The following is a 16,825-nucleotide window of genomic DNA, read 5'->3' as shown; positions in this document are numbered from 1 at the left end:
CTCTGTATGCTCTCTGCAGTACGCCACCTTGCATTTGCAGCAAGAACCAGGTGGGTGAACATATCACTTTTTAGACAAGTCCGTTCACGCAAATAAAGTTTCCTACGAAAAATGAAAATTATAAGGTCAATAACGTCAAATCGGAGCCTCTATCCAAAACGGAGAGTTTCTTTAATTGGGTTAGAGTTTTTGTCTTACCTTATCTTTGTCGTTCGTGTTTTTCAAAATTTGTATGTTTTGTTTACCCATCCAAAACTCATTTGTGGTCGCACCCTCCCTGCTGCTGTGTGGATGTGGGGTAAATAAATCATTATTATATCAATAGTGGAATATCGCGTAGCTAGATTACCTCAAGAGCGATCAGAGACAGTTAACGAATATCTCCCTGTCCGTGATTCTGTCAAATGAAAATTACAAGCGCGTCTGAAGTCTCATGCAGAATTTGCAAAGGGTTCAGAACAATTATTTAAACCAATTGTCGAACCGATAAAGAAAATTGTTACAGCAACTGAGGCGACTCAAAAACTCTTGAAACATTAACTATTGATACTGCTGGTGGTCTTCAAGCAGTTCATCAGCCACCCCAGCAACCTCCTCAACCACCCCAGCGACCTCTTCAACCACAACCTGAAGATGAGCCACAACATCTGCCAAGATTTAGGACTAACATTACAGATAAATGTACGACTATATTGCCGATATCAAAGACCTAGACAAAGTATTTAATATTGCCGCGTATTGATATAGAGATAAGTATGTAAAATCCGAATATGTTAAATCTCTATAAAAAAATCTGATTGGAAGATATTAATAAATTTGTCATCTTTAACCAGAACGTATATGAGTATACTGAATAAGTAATTCAGGAAAGGAGACAAAAAGAAGAAGAAATAAAGCATCAACTTGAGAAAGCAAAAGCTGAAAAGAAACTAAGAAACTATTGAAGAAATTACATTCTTCACCAATTAAAAAAAAGCGGATATAACAACAAGTGAGGACGAACAAACAGCCGGAAGTGGTCCTGTTACTTGAGGAATTGTTTGCATTACCCCATGCCCAAATAGCGTCCTTGCAGATGTTGAACGACTAAAAATTGTGATTGGCGGACAACCAGCTTGTAATAATTCCCGAAAAATCATTAAAGAAGCAGCTGATATTTGTCAACATTTATTTACAAGCGGTAGCATGGACATTTCTGTTTATCGATCTCTCATTGATGAAGTCGTTGATGATTATTTCAGTGATTGAGAGTATACAATTAGGTCAGTGACAATAAAATAAGATGATCGTACATAATGCTCAACGAGGACCTGTAATGGTCAGGGTGATAAATTCACAATTACCAACATATAAAGTTACCTACAGAGATGGACTCGGTGATGTTGTTCAGGGTCTTTTTAAAAGGACAGCCCCGAAAGCAATACCGATTGCAAAACAATTGGGAATGAAAGTTATTGACGTTGTTCGTGATAAAGGTATTGGTGCTGTTGGTGATGTTGCTAGTAAAACGTTTTCGGCAGTCAATGATAGACTAGCACAATTAATGCGACGAAAACACCAGCCAGTAAAATTACCCAGCACTGAAGTTATGCCTGCAAATGTCAGTAAAATAATAAATCAAGTTGCAAATAAGAAACTAGCAGATTTGTCTTTCGAAGCAGAAAAAATATAAATGCAAGTCTGAAACCAGGAATTGGTCTTCGTTTTAGACGATAATATATCTAATAAAATGATCAAGCGTATATCCGATCCAGCGTTTGATATGGTCGTGATTATCAGTATCATTCTTAAGAAGCACGATAGCCAAATCAACGTGTACGAATCGAATTACAAGTTCAAGATACAACTAGATATTTATTTACCTGCTGAGGCATTTATTGAAGTAGAAGGAGAACTTGTAACAGACGTCGTCGCTGATACAGCACACAGAGTTAATATCATACTTGGTTTTGTTAATAATTAAAGCATCATGGCGTTATTCAGAAGTGCTCAATACATGATTGATGAAAAAGAGATTGAATCAATTCAGGCTAATATTGACGTTGCCACAACGGTATTAGGTCTTACAAGATATTCAGATGATTATACTAGATCAGCTGGTCCTCTAATGGTGTTTGTCAAGGATAATTTTGACCATGACAGACCACATCTTAAGGTAAAAGTAGTGCTAGATACTTCGACTAATCCACAACCGACTGGAACGATAGACTGACCCGGAGCTGGATTTTCGATATTACAGAGCGTCAAGCCAAATTAAAAGATTAGATTCACAGCGCGTCGATTAATGCTGAAAGGTATTCGTAGAAGATTTTCATGCTCAATTCCATTGTCACATTTTTTTGGATTTAGTAGATATTGTTAGAAATGCTAGTTTTGGAGCCAAGCCTACAATCATGCTTGTGCGAAAAGTTGATGATAATGATGATATCTGGCATGAGGGTGGCGCTGCTGATGGCAAAGTAATATTATTTAAACTTTCGTTGTGGATGCTGGTAATGACTCCATCGCTTGCTTAAGAACAAAAATTACTCTCTTTTATGGACTCAGGTGGTAAATTATTATTAGCATGGTTGACGATGACTACAGATAGCGTTCAAAGTGTACTTGATGGTTTATTTGCATGGCACATAGCATCACAACAAGATGTTTCTGCACCACGACATATATTTCTTGCTTTCCAAGATACTGTACGAGTAAATTAGACAAGAACATAGTTCAATAATATTTGAGAAACTTGGAGTTAGTGAAGTTTCCATAAGAATAAACCGACATCAAGAACCGTCTGAAGAAGTATTATTAAATTTTGATCAAAATTATGTTGCACGTGTATTTCGTCGTTTGATGACATTCATGGGATGTGATCAAAATGTTGATTCTGGTCTACAAATATCACAGCTGGATTTTGCAACACTGTATCCGATTTATTACTTTTTGCTGGAATACCTGGATTTAATTAGACAATATGTCGTTGATATACACTTTCGTGCTTGCGTTAACACAGGTGGTGGTGTTACTTACAAAGCGACTGCTGTTATACTAACCGACAAACAATGTTAGTTGAAGGTATTGATGGACGAATGAGAGTTATTAATGCCTCAGTGGAAAACATGTAATTAAATCGTTCATGATATTTATAATGTCATATCATCATGTTAGTGTCAGTCTGACTCCTGGTCAGATTGAAAAGCTACAATCGAAATCAGCAAAAATCTGTGCAATAAAAAGATCACTAAAAAAAGATTAGATCACAGGAGGTTGAAAACAAATCATTGTCAGAACGTTAATTCAGGCATTTTAATGACGCCAAACAATCAAAAACCGGTGTTAGACTGAATCTTTCTGCGGATGCTATTAAAAACGCAATTAAAACGGATGGTACATTCCCAGGTCTTGCAGCTATACCAGCGTTAACAGACACTGCAGACAGAGCTGTTAAAAAATGAGCTGTATTTTGGTGCTGTTGGAACTGATACTGGAATGTCAGCATTACAGAAAGCAACAGGAAAAGGAATAAACACTTCTAAAAATAAGGGAAAGGGTCTAAGATTACCAGAAACCCCTCATAGGTACGGAACAGTTCTGAGACTTCCAGGAACACTTCGCTGATTCTTCCTATGTCCATTATTGATTTACATAATGCTGCTAAAAATTAAATATAAAACATTTCAGAGATGTTTATATGCGTCACCAATTACCAAAACAACCAAACGATATTGAAACAGGCATCATTAAAATCGATGGAAGCTCTGGTCAAGGTATTTATTACGTGACATACGCAATTGATCCACGTGAAATTATTTGTTTTGCTTCGTATGGATTAGCACCAACAAAAGAATTTTTAAAATATGTCTTCCCCCGTCTGGTATTCAACATTACCAACATAGACAATAACCGATCCGCCAATATGTGGCCGTGACGTAATTTCTGTAATCGACGCTGTGTCATCATCGACAATACGATCTCATAAAGTCGTGCACGAGTATACAAGTAGACGGTATAACCATCCACCATCGTTTTAAACAGATCTTAAAATATATGGTTAACATTTACGGAAGATATTCTTCTAAACAAAAACAAACAAAAGAAACTGACGGAATAACTCATGAAAATGTGAGTAAACAGATTAGTAACGAAATATCTGAATTATTAAATCTTGCAAATATAGATCCAAAGGAAGTGGTTGTATTTCAGGATAAGCAAGGAAAAAAAGAGTAATCTTTCATTGCAAAATATTACCGTTAGAATTAGCGGAGTAACTGAAACTAGTGTAATTGTGTTTGATAGTAATGGAAAAATTAAACCTGATGTTACTATGTCAACGATATCAGAGAATATTCATAGTCGAGTACAAAAATCCGGTATTACAATAACTGGTTCTTTCAATATGTCAAATGATAAAATTACTGGTTTTGATGGAAGAAATACATCGATAATAAGAACCTTCCAATGAAGAACGCGTTAGTTTCAAATTAATAATGAAATGACCACATTTAAATCTGATTAAACTACTCACGTAAACACATGTTTGAATTCTCGTAAAAGAATATATGGAAATATTTGATGTTTTCTTTGGGAAAGCCGGCATTTATTGGTAATAAGCTCTCGGACAGAAAAAATTACCAACAGTGTAGTATTTATAGTAGCGTCTGGACAAGCATTATGGTCACCACTCAGTAAATTTATCCAACATCTCGCTGAGGTTACCGGATAAATACAATTTCTCAGTACTTGGAGTTACAACATCCACCATAATACCACGGCGTTATCTACTAACTGGATTCTCTGGATCTATGTTGTTGATGTTGGAGCAAAACGACATAGAAATATTTGTAGTGGAACCCGAAGAAAAAAAAATCTTCTTGCTTTACTATTGGTGTCTTGAATTAGTAGTTCCATTCCCACCTACTTAAAATATAGTGATCATTCCAATCAACGTCTAACGTTTTAGACACAATCAAGCACATGAATGGCAAACAAAACTAAAATATGCTGTTGACGATTATACAGAAAAGTAAAAAAATATCGCTGACGTGTAGTTGTTGTTGACATAATTGTGTATTCTGCGTCTTCTGTTATCGCTGGAACCGGCGTATTATTACCAACAATAACAATTATATCGCCAGCAATTGTAACAATTTGTGCTTTCAGCTGCAACAACAATTGCCGTTATTTTTAATATCATCGCAAAAAATATGTGCATGTAAAAGTACGAAATTGCATGAGTATATGATAAAAGTACACGCATCTACGCTAGCATATCCCAAATTATCTTCGTTGACATCATCAAGCCTCAGTGGTGGAAAAATATCAGATATTAAGTTCACGGAGATGATTAAGAGTTGCAAAGAAGTAATGACTGTGATAGAATCTACGCCGTATTTAAATAATAATAATAATAATAATAATAATAATAATAATAATAATAATGTCAATCCGAACAAATTACTGCAACAGATTGTCGTTCATACAACTCCGTCAAAAACTACGATGAAATCAGAAAGCTCAACCAATCCTGAATTTAGCATCAACGTTCCATTTGTGATTCCAGTGAACGAAATATTGCTAGGACAATTAAGAGTATATTACAGTTGCACAAATATCATATCAAATCATTTGGTGGATTAATAGCAAATAATTCAATGGTAATTGCAAATAAAAATAAAACAGATGGGACTCTTGATTGGCAAGTTGTTGGTATTCCCACAGGCAAATATCAAATTGAACAAATCAACGATGAATTTCAGCGCAGAATATATTTTACAAGAGGAAGAGAATCCAAAATAGCTATTAATATTCACGAACCAAAATTATCAGCTGTGATATAAATAAATTCGCTAGATTACATCGTTGGAAAATATTCTTCATCGATTAAATCCGTATTAGGATAGCCTGAAATTCCACCTAATAATCAAGGATCATCAGAACCAAAACGCGACGAATTCTTCACGGACAAGAAAATATTCTTCAAGGATTCAGAGTATCGAAAAGAATATCCATGGAATAGTGGATATCATTATTTTTATTATAATGAAGAAGTTTATGGCCACTAAATCAGATTTTTAGTTTCGTTAACAATTTTATGATCAATGATTTTATTGTTATTAATATTATTTCCGATTAATGGTTAATTTCATCAAATTGATGGATATATTACCCAGATTAATTCAGATTATCAAACATGATAACAAAAATAAATAGTAGCCATGATGAACGGTTATCATTTCCTGGGGTCCATTCATTTGCTTTGCCTTTGTGCCTTTTATATGGTCCTTTTGTGAGATATTTATTATGGTCTTCTTGCCGCCCCACAAGGCTTTTCTTTTTGGCTGACGTTCTTTCTGATGTTTTGGTGTGGGTACCATTCAGTGAGATTGAGTGCTCACATCACACTACTGTTTATGTTTGGAGGCTCCACTATTTCTTGCATAGACAAGCCCCCCCCCCCCTTCGAATCCTTAAACGAAACGAAATTTTAGAGCTTCAGAGGGTTGTCTAGGCATTTCAATTTTATGCACACACACACAATATCAAACCCGGGGAGAGTGCAAAACACACTCACGAAGTTGTTCGACGTAGTGAGGAGGTGTACATAAAATTTCTTTGGGGCTGGAGCCCCCACTTTTTTAAAAATCGCGAAATATCGCCAAAATCGACATTTTGTCAGTCACGCCAGACCTCGAGCATGAAAATCAGCCAAGCTAGCACTACGGTACATACCAACGTTACTGATATATGATTCAGAAATTATTATGAAGTTATCTCTGGTGGATTCAGACAAATGATTATTATTATACCGTGTAAATCATAAATGTTGTAAACTGCAGCGTGGATTTATTTCCATTTTCCAAACACAGTGTATAAAATAATCGGCACGTATATTTCTGCCTTGACTTTGTCAAGGTTAAGATACACGTAGGTCTGTATGCAGCTTATTTACCCAGAGATCTAAAAGTAATTTAGCTGTGTAACGATTTGCGTGTGATTTTATTGTTTTTCTGTCTTGACTTTGTCGATGACAAAGTTATTTGGGCATAAATTAAAAGGTGTAAATACCCTTATACTAATTTTAAATATTACAAATTTACGTTAAACCACTAAAAGCTAATTAGACACATACATGTTAAGTACTGAATGACGACAAAAATAAATATTATTGCGCAGTAGCAAGCGGGATAACTACTTAATTATTCTACCGGAGAGAGTTTTAGCTTGACAGAGTTATGTCCCTTCATTTGTTTATATCTAACACAATCGTGAGATGCTGAAATATAATTTTTTGTTAATATTTGTTCCAAAACAATGATCTGGCAATATTATCTCTGATATATTTCACCGAACGAGGGCGAATATGAAAATTTCTTCCAGCTGCATTTATCGATGTAAATATTCTTTCTTCACCAGCCTCAGTATTTATAGACTTCTCCACCATATTTGCAAATATTTTACCACTCCCAGTAACTCCAAATTTGCTATTTTGGTTTTATGTAATAGCTCGCAAATTATCAAAGGAATTATCGAGTTTACTGCAGTTGATATGATTAATCACTTGTCCATTTCGATTACTCTGTGATAACACTCGCATATGAATTGATGACAGAAATTATTTTTCTCCCCCCTCCCCCTTCCAGCAAGTATTATTATTGAAACCGACTGGTTTTTCAGTCGACAGTGTCTGATTAAACCATCTCGAGATGCAACATACTTCTTGATGATAGGATCTTTCAAAAACTCATTTTGCTCATTTAATATAATATTATACGTCTTAAAAGTTATTTGAAAATCTGGCGAGATAACCTTCACCACTTTTTATAATCTTGTCATTATTGTAGGTGTTATTTTTTCATCATAATATAGTTTCAGCTCTCTGTATTCTTTACCAGCACATTAAACACACACAACTATTTTGTCCACTAACCCAAACACTACACTTCAAACACGGTTTTAGTCCAAAACTCCCTCTTCGTACACATTGTAAGTGAAGTCTACAGAATTCGCTTACGCAGGCTTTGTTACAGGGACTTGTAGAACTGCTTCTCGAGGGTCGGTGGTTCTTTTCAGGGTTTTCCCGGGTTCTTCCTCCACCATTAACACTGGCCGCCCTGTCTGCCCTATCGTGTGCTGAAAAGTGGCGTTAAACCCCACAACAACAACAACTTGTAGAACCTTTCATTAGCCATCTGCATTTATTTTATTTTTTTTGAATCTATATATATAGAATATGTGCAATTGAACCTTCTAAATCTAGATTCAATCTTGATAAAAGAACCCCTGACTTGCGGAGGCGAGCTTTGGTTGATCCGACGGAAACTCTGATTAAAAGTGTTGGTGACGCCAAGAAAGAATTTAGCAGAGATGGCACATTTCATGTGTGATCAACATTCAGAATCACTAACAATAAAGATGTTATTGATGCTACAATGAACAATGAACGAGCGGCAACAATTAATAATTATTTCGATGATCGAACATATCTTTTTGGAGTAAAGTTTATTGTGAAAGTAGAAGATACTTGGATTATCTGTGGCAAACATGACTTTGTCCGTCTTTACACTGGAACTACTTTACGTTAAATAAACATTCCAAACCAGGAATATTTACTGGTATTGACAAACCGTAGCATGAAAGAGCGTATCATGTGACCGCAGTTATTTATGCAATATATTCGCTGAATGATAAACCCAGTGTTCATGATCTCAAACCAGTGAAATTTTCGAAAATAAATTGTGTAGCCGAACTAGTAAAGGAACATGTTACAAACGCGATACGTGGAAATAAACTAACAGATCTACGACGTGAAAAAATCAACAAATGGGCTGAATCAGTCAAGGATAAAGGAGCTACAATAAATAATGTTGCTGAATTAGAAAAGAAATTAAAATTCCAAATTAAAGTAAAAACAATAACAGGAGCGATTTTATGCGAATCGAAAAATAAATCGAAAGTAGCTCCGATTGAAATTATTGATCATAATTATACAGCGTGGACATCTGCAGGAACAATATTTCCACGACATCGAAGTGTTAAATTTTATAACGATGAAATGGGTATATTTTTGATGTTATCAGAGATATTAGTAAAAACGATCCTGTATCTGTTTAGATGTACCAAAAAGGGACTTTGTGATCGATTTTTACCACCTAATGGAGATATTTATCGTACAGAATATCTCCACGAAGAAACGATAAAAATGCGCAGAAATATACCAATGGCGATATTGAACAATTAATAACTACTACTTTTACAGTTCTTTTGTTGCTGCTCATTTTGCTCAGAAGAAAATTTCGTGGAGACCTACACGATCAGAATTTCTTGGAGATTTCCATTTCAGTTGTGTCGAATACGGAAACGGTGGAGTATGGAATACTAAATACGATTTTAATGAGGATATTATTATTACGGTTAACATAGCTTTCTTGTTTTCTTGGAATGGGAGAATGTTCTAAATATTCTGACAGATTTGGACATTCAACAAATAAAATGACAATATTTGCGATAAACAGACCATTAATAGATTTTGATTTAACTGGATTCGCTCGTATCGAAAAGTTTGGTTTTGCTGAAATCTCCATCCGATTTGTTATGCCTATTTGGTAGGCATGCTTTAGTACAAATGTGTGTACCATAATTGTTTTTCTTTGTTACTATATATGCTTGATGTAAAAGTATGTTGGCTGTAAATGAAGCAAATATATCATATAATCAGCAAAAACAAGTTTGGTTACCACAGCAAAAAATTTTTCTGGTGATGAAAATCCTGATTTAGCTGATTTTGAAAATAAAGAAACAAAAGATCTTGGCAGAAGTATAATTGGTAAATTTACCCAATTAGGACCATATGATCATAAAGGACATTGTGCAAGATTGATTATAGATGATATTGAGTTAGAATTTATAATTAACGATTAATCGAAAAGATGTTGAATTTATCATAACTCTGAAACAACAGCTACAATAATCATTGTGCAAGCTGTAACACAGTAATGTTGTGTCAGTATTCAAATAATAATCCAAGACAATTTACCGTAGATAGCATCAATATTAATTTTGGTCACACGCGAAAATGTAGACCTGTCTTGAATATATTCGACTTCGAGATGCTAGTTTACAAACGTGAATGCGGTGGCAATTGTGTGTCTTCAAATTACTTGTAATTGTTTGCGTACAAATCCACGCTGAGAAAGAGTTGATTATAGTCTGTAGATTGCAGGTGTACCGTGGATCTTACCATGCCGAAAATCGTATGCATGGTAATACTCCAAATAGGATCAATCGCTCTTTTTTTTTACCATCTTCAAAGTTCACCAGGTTCATATAAATATCTGACAGTCACATTGCCTAGTACTGGTTGCTTTGAAAAGGAATCATATCGTTGTATTGGTATATGTTTTTGTAATTGCATTAATGGGTTTCATAGAAATTGCACGAGTAATTTCTTTATTTAACATAGCTATCACACTTGGTAGTCTTGCAACCCACTCACGAGCTCTTATATCTTTCTGAATTATCTCCTTCGCATACTGATATGTAAATAACCAATCAGCAAGTGTTAAATCGTTCAACAATTGCCTGATGACGATGAATTGTGGTATGTCCTTGTCTGATTTTGACGTTGTGTTTTTTATCACAGATAATACTACACCAAGAAACTCCAAGCCAGGATCAAAATATATAAACTGTGGCCATCGCAAGGGTTCTCGTTGGTAAGTTCGTTCAAAAGCAGATACAACTTCAGATACTGTTTTAGTTGATAGTGGTTCTGCTTCTTGATATCTACTTGCAACATCAACGACAGTCAATGCATATTTGCATATACGTGATTGACGCCGACCAATTTTAAAAGTATCGTGTGGTAAAAATAGAATATCTGCTTCACGAACGTCATCGGGGCTGCTGACATCAAAGTGTGCATACTGAATTTGTTTAGTTGGTGGTAGGTAAATTTCCCATATTGCCTGTCGTGCTAACCAATCTGCAGCAACAGACCGTGAGACATTTGCTGCATCAGCTAGTTTACTGATCGCTGCTCTACCTTTCCAATATTTTGTGGGCTATAATAAATTGATTTCATTATTTTAATAATTGGTTGATTAATTACCGGCACTTAATGCTAGCTTACTTTTCATCGCATATTTTACTTGAAAGCCAGCAAGATTTTCTCTAAGGAATATATTTTTTATGCAATTTGACGAGTGAATTAACTTCACATTTGCAAATATGTCGTTGCTGTAAATCTTTTTTTAATACACTACATCATGAACATGACATGCCTGATTAATCGCATATATTGGATACTATCCAGGTCTTGGTTGATTGTTTATCAAGTCGGATATCAAGGCGAGTTCCAGGACCGCAATAATTATATCCAAGATGTTTTTCTCTTGGGTATTTAACCCATAGAGCTCCTGGTAATTTTATTAATGAAGTAGCGATACCACCACCGATTTTATTATTAGAGGTAAATTTATATTTATTTGTACCACATTCTACACATTTACCTGTAAGTGCATGTTTTTGTTGTTGTTATTATTATTGTTGTTAATCCACTTGTGGGCTGGATGCTCTACATCGAACATAACATAAATCAAGAGCCAGTAAAACATCGTCCATCGCTATCAAATTCTATCAGATATATTATCATAGGTCCACATGGGCCTGGTAAGACGCGATTATTACTCAATCTGATAATGAGATGGCTCAAATGGGATAAGTTATATTTAGTTGCACCATCCGTAGATGATCTGAGATGCTACGGGGTGCTTAGAGATTAAAATGAAAATGCAAAATTGTTGGAGGAGGACGACAAGGATATTATTGATTTTATCACCGATATTGATGAAGCCCCATCTGTAGATAATCTTGATGGATTTAGTAATAGTGTAGAAGTGTATGATGATGTGATGATAGACAAAATGTCAAATCCAGCTAGAATATTTTCTCGAGGCAGATATAAACACACCGATATTATCTATGCTACTTAGCGATATTTACAAATATATAAAGTGGTCAGAGTTAACTGTAATATTTTAATTTTGTTTAATGGAGTCGATACACATAGTTTGCGAACTATTCATCAAACCTGGTTTTCAGGAGATATGGGTATGATTCAGTTCAAAACCTTCTTTTCACAGCACAAGCTATTCCACACGGATTTATCACAAAAAATGTGCATGATCCTCGATCGCGAAATCGTTTAGGTCTCAATAAAATATTTTGTTAAGAAAATACATTAGTTTTTCATTTTTTAAAATATCTTTATAAGCCGATTAGTTCTATCTAACTCTGATTTAAAATCAGTTTTGTCACGTCGAATTATTTCATATATAAGATTTTCTGTAGCTTCATCTATACATTTTTTAAAAATTCATTTCCTGATTCACGTTCGGGATTAAGAGGCATTATAATAGCTTTTAATATAAATTCATTATCTAAACAGCAGCAGGGAGGGTGCGACCACAAATGAGTGTCGGGTAGGTAAACAAAACATATACAAATTTTGAAAAGCACGAACGACATTGATAAAATAACAAAATAAACTAACCCAATTAGAGAAACTCTCGGTTTCGGTTCGAGGCTTCGGTTTGACGTTATTGACCTTGTATTCATTAATTTTCGTAGGAAACGTTATTTTCGTGAACGGACTTGTCTAAAAAGTGGTATGTTCACCCTCTTTGCTGCTTAGCACGATTCTTTCAGTTTTAGTCCTGTAGTTTGTAGTTACATTTTTCTTCATTATGTTTAAATATTAGGGAAAGAAACACTATTGTTTGATCTCAATTCAAGTATGTAACAAACAATATTCTTCCTACATCTATTCAATTATATTAGTGTTCTTTGACCGTTACATCTCAAAGTATGTCGTTAAATGATAATTATGTTTTGTCATACATGACACTGCCTACTCAACGTACTGGATTCTAAGTGCAGTTAAATTGGACATCAAAAACACGTGCGACAGGTGTGAATGCAGCATTTGATGAAAGTATATTCTACTAGTTTTGGCTTGTTGTGCAATTAAAACGTTTCAGCCATTAGTCCTAAAATAGAAATCAGCTAACTATTTTTGATGAAAATGTTGTAAAATTGAATCTCTTAAATGGAGACAGAAATACGATGATAAACATGTTAAGTTCCATAGCTATGCAACTCCATGTTATTATTTGCTAAGGTAGATTAGTAAATACCATTCACAAGTGACAACATATATGTTTTGTTTTATTCTACATATTTTATTGCCAAGAAGATCAAATGTGTATACAGAGCAAAAAGACTGGTCATACGTTTTTCAACTTATAAGTTTTTCTCCATTATAGACATAATTAATGAACATACAAGCACGAGGTCTGGAAAGAATCGGGACAGTTTACATACATACATACATACATACATACATACATACATACATACATACATACATACATAGAATTAAGCGAGAGGGATAAAAGAAGGATTAATCAGAGGGGTGGTCTGGAATGTACAATTTTAAATCACAATCGTGACTGAACAAAAGATAAACATACGTTTCTGACTCTTTTTCAGTTAATGATAAATAATTTCTGCATTTCTTTTGTAGCAAAATGTTTTGTTTTGGGGTATGTTTGGTACAGTATAAAGTTCACTGCTAAATTCAATTTTATTAAAATCAGTATTTATTACTGATTATCTGCCATAAAGTTCATTTATTGCTTCATTAAATATTCTGCATTTAAAAAAATGATGGCCATTTTCTGTTGGAAATCTATACGAGCAAGAATGATTACCAAATGCAAAGTAACTTGGATTAGAAATTGTGTACTCGTCAACTGGTCTTACAGTTCCATTTTCTACATAAGTAATCTTCTCTGAATAAAGGCTTTAAAAAGCTAGATTGAGGTATAGGTAAAAGCCTCAAGACAGAAAACACTACAAAAATGTAAGAAAGAAAAGATAAAGAAGTGAAGAGCAGAAGAAATTATGAAACAGGAGTAACGTAAGGGTATAAGTATATAACAGGTTTATATATAAATCATATAAAACTAGTTCCACTAATTTACTGCGTCCTGGAATTTCTCTTACATTGCAGTATTTTCATCTCCACTACTGTCCATTACTGTGTGTTTATGGACGCCGGTGTAAGATGATGAGGATGAAGATGAAGATGAGAATTAAGATGAGGATGACGATGACGATGAGGATGAAGATGAGGATGAGGAGGATGAGGATGAAGATGAGGATGAATATATACAGAGTTTTAGCAAATCATTAAAACATTCGTCGAAAACACGAAGGCGGGGACGAGAAATATGAAAGAGATTAAGGAGGATGAGGAGAGAAAGGCACTCACCAAATATTACTCCCTTTGAATCATCCATGATGTATTTTGCAAAGAATGTGTCCGGTCGGTCATTCAGGACATCGGAGAAACCCTTTCCCGCAAAGGCTTTCTTGATCAAGCGAGGACAGCTGATCACAAACACGTTTGTAGCGGCCATCTTGCATAACATTATTGGTCCATATTTCTTAGCCCATCGGTCAAAGCTGAAGTGGAGACGACTGGATTCAATTTGAAAGAAGCATCCAAAAACAGGCCATTTCGTAGGACCTGGGACAATACATTTCTCCCTAGTAATGTATGAGTAGATAACATACAAAGTAACAATGGTCACTGCCAACCATATTGCTAACATTTTGATATCTCCGTCAGCTTGCTTGCAACTGTTCTGGGTGTGTTAAAAATGTACAGCGGTTATGTAACCCTGACTTAATTTAAACTGCAATCCATTGCAGGAGATAACTGTGCGAACAAGTTGTCTGTAAATCTAGGATGTGGTATGACGTACCATTGTGGACAAAATGTAGTCTAATGAGAAAGAAAGAACTGACCTGTCAATCTCACATATCCGTAATTCCATTTTCACTCGCTGAATCGAAGTCGTCGTTTTGAAAGTTATGTTTCACATGTTGAGTTTCTCAGTCTTTTCTGTGGTATTAAACAGAGGTAGTTGATGGTTCCAGTTTTCTATATGTAGTTTTAAAATATTAACGGTTGAATTAAATAGCAATGGTTGAAATTGCAATGTCGTATACTGGCAATGCCAGTTTCACATGTTTGAGTTGAAAAAATCATTTGATATGCCAAGTTTCAGATTTATTGTTTTGAAAATTAAATTTCCTTATGTCGAGTTGTTACCTTTAAACTCTCGAAGTACACATCGATGACTGAAATTTCAAAGTATTAGTTCGAATGTTCAAAGTTTCATCCTTATGTCGTGTTCTTGGATTTTATCTGTTCAATTATATGGCTGTGGGGGAAACTTTTATTTCATAACTGGAGGTTTCATATGTTATATGTTGATGTGAACAACATTAGTTGGAAGTTCCGTTTCTTGCGTTGAGAATTAAAATTTTAAAATGTTGAATACAAATGTGCGTGTCCATATTGTCTGTCATTCGATCATAAATTCTTTAATTTCTTCGTTGTCCATATGTGTGTATATTCAACAAGAAATGCACACATTTTTTTTTAGAAAATATGATCGACTTAATATTGATCATAATCGGAATAGAGATAGAAATTGCAAGATATAATACACTTAATTACTTCTGTCTTATTTAAGTGTTTAAGCAAATTAATTTCTTATATTCGTCTCCGTGATGTTTACGCTTATAGCGCTTGCCATAATTGTTAAGTTTCCTCTTTTTGTGTTGGTGTTGTTGTTGTGATGGGTTAAATGTCATTGTTTAGTATATGATAGACCAATGAGAATATTGTGTAAAGCAGGGATCTCAAACTCAAACCACCATGAGGGCCGCCTGATGTCATTTTCGATGGCCCAAGGGCCGCACCACCTTTATTATCTCTTATGACACATGCGGCCCGCGAGGGCAGTGTGTTTGAGACCCCCTAGTGTATGGAAGAACTTGAGAAAACCCAGCTTATAATCACCTACCCACGGGAAATTACAGATTTCTCACATATCCAGGTTGGCCGATCCAGGAATTCTAACGCGGCTGAAATGTCTGTAGAGACAGATGGTGTCCCCTCTTTTATGTCCTCGCAGAGTTAATTTGCATCAACAAAATACCAAGAACAAGCGTTTAGGGTTGTTTCAATTATTCAGTAAAATTTATGTTCGTATTATCGTAAATTGAAAGGATTTTTTGACTGTATTGATTGTAACCTAATGTTGCAAATGGGGATTGGAGTAATTTTTTGTCACACACTTTTTGCAAGAAAACGTGTCTCAAATATATTTCCCCTAGGATCGAATTCCTCAAAACGGCTACCTTACACGTATACCTCGTTCAATCACCTCATTGTATCATGAATGTCAAGGACGAATCAACAAACAGTTATTTGGAGCTTCTTTATTTTTACCATGTCTAGAATATAATTGTAATCATCCAGCTAAATAAAAAAAAATACCCGACCTCATCTTGATTATACTGTATTCTGACTAGAGGTTCAAAACAAAATGCCAGACCTTAACTTGATTTTACTGTATTCCGACTAGATTTTTAATATTGTTGAGGTACTGCTCATATAAATCACGTGACCTTCAGATAGATAACAGGTCTACGTAGCATGTATCAGATTACTCAGCCAATACAGTCCTTTCCTTTAGCAGAAAGAAATGTATATAATCTAAATCCATTTTAGACAGATATGTACAATCAATATAACCCAATTTCATTTTTGCGGAAATGTGTTTTACAACAGTGAAATTAGGCTTAAATATTTACAAAATGGCAAAGTAGTCCACGCTTTTAATTTCTTTGGCGTATACAAATTGGCAAATCGCCCACCTTATAGAACTCTTATAGTGTATGCTTACAACTGCCAACAAAA

At 34.9% G+C, this 16,825-nt stretch overlaps 1 protein-coding gene across 1 annotated transcript in view; it reads right to left on the bottom strand.

Annotated features, from left to right (window-relative positions):
• LOC149777736 (steroid 17-alpha-hydroxylase/17,20 lyase-like) overlaps nt 1-14,755 on the bottom strand; it is a 31,386-nt gene extending 16,631 nt beyond the window's left edge. The window contains exon 1 of the mRNA XM_089938783.1: nt 14,321-14,755. Within this exon, the coding sequence (XP_089794909.1) occupies nt 14,321-14,663 (343 nt within the window). The 5' untranslated portion in view covers nt 14,664-14,755. The remainder of the gene's footprint in view (nt 1-14,320) is intronic.
• Between the last annotated feature and the right edge of the window lie 2,070 nt (nt 14,756-16,825).

This window comes from Sinohyriopsis cumingii, chromosome 17, assembly GCF_028554795.1.
Source record: "Sinohyriopsis cumingii isolate HCF-2022 chromosome 17, ASM2855479v2, whole genome shotgun sequence".
NCBI classification, from domain to species: domain Eukaryota; kingdom Metazoa; phylum Mollusca; class Bivalvia; order Unionida; family Unionidae; genus Sinohyriopsis; species Sinohyriopsis cumingii.
This window is presented reverse-complemented; position numbering and strand designations above follow the sequence as displayed.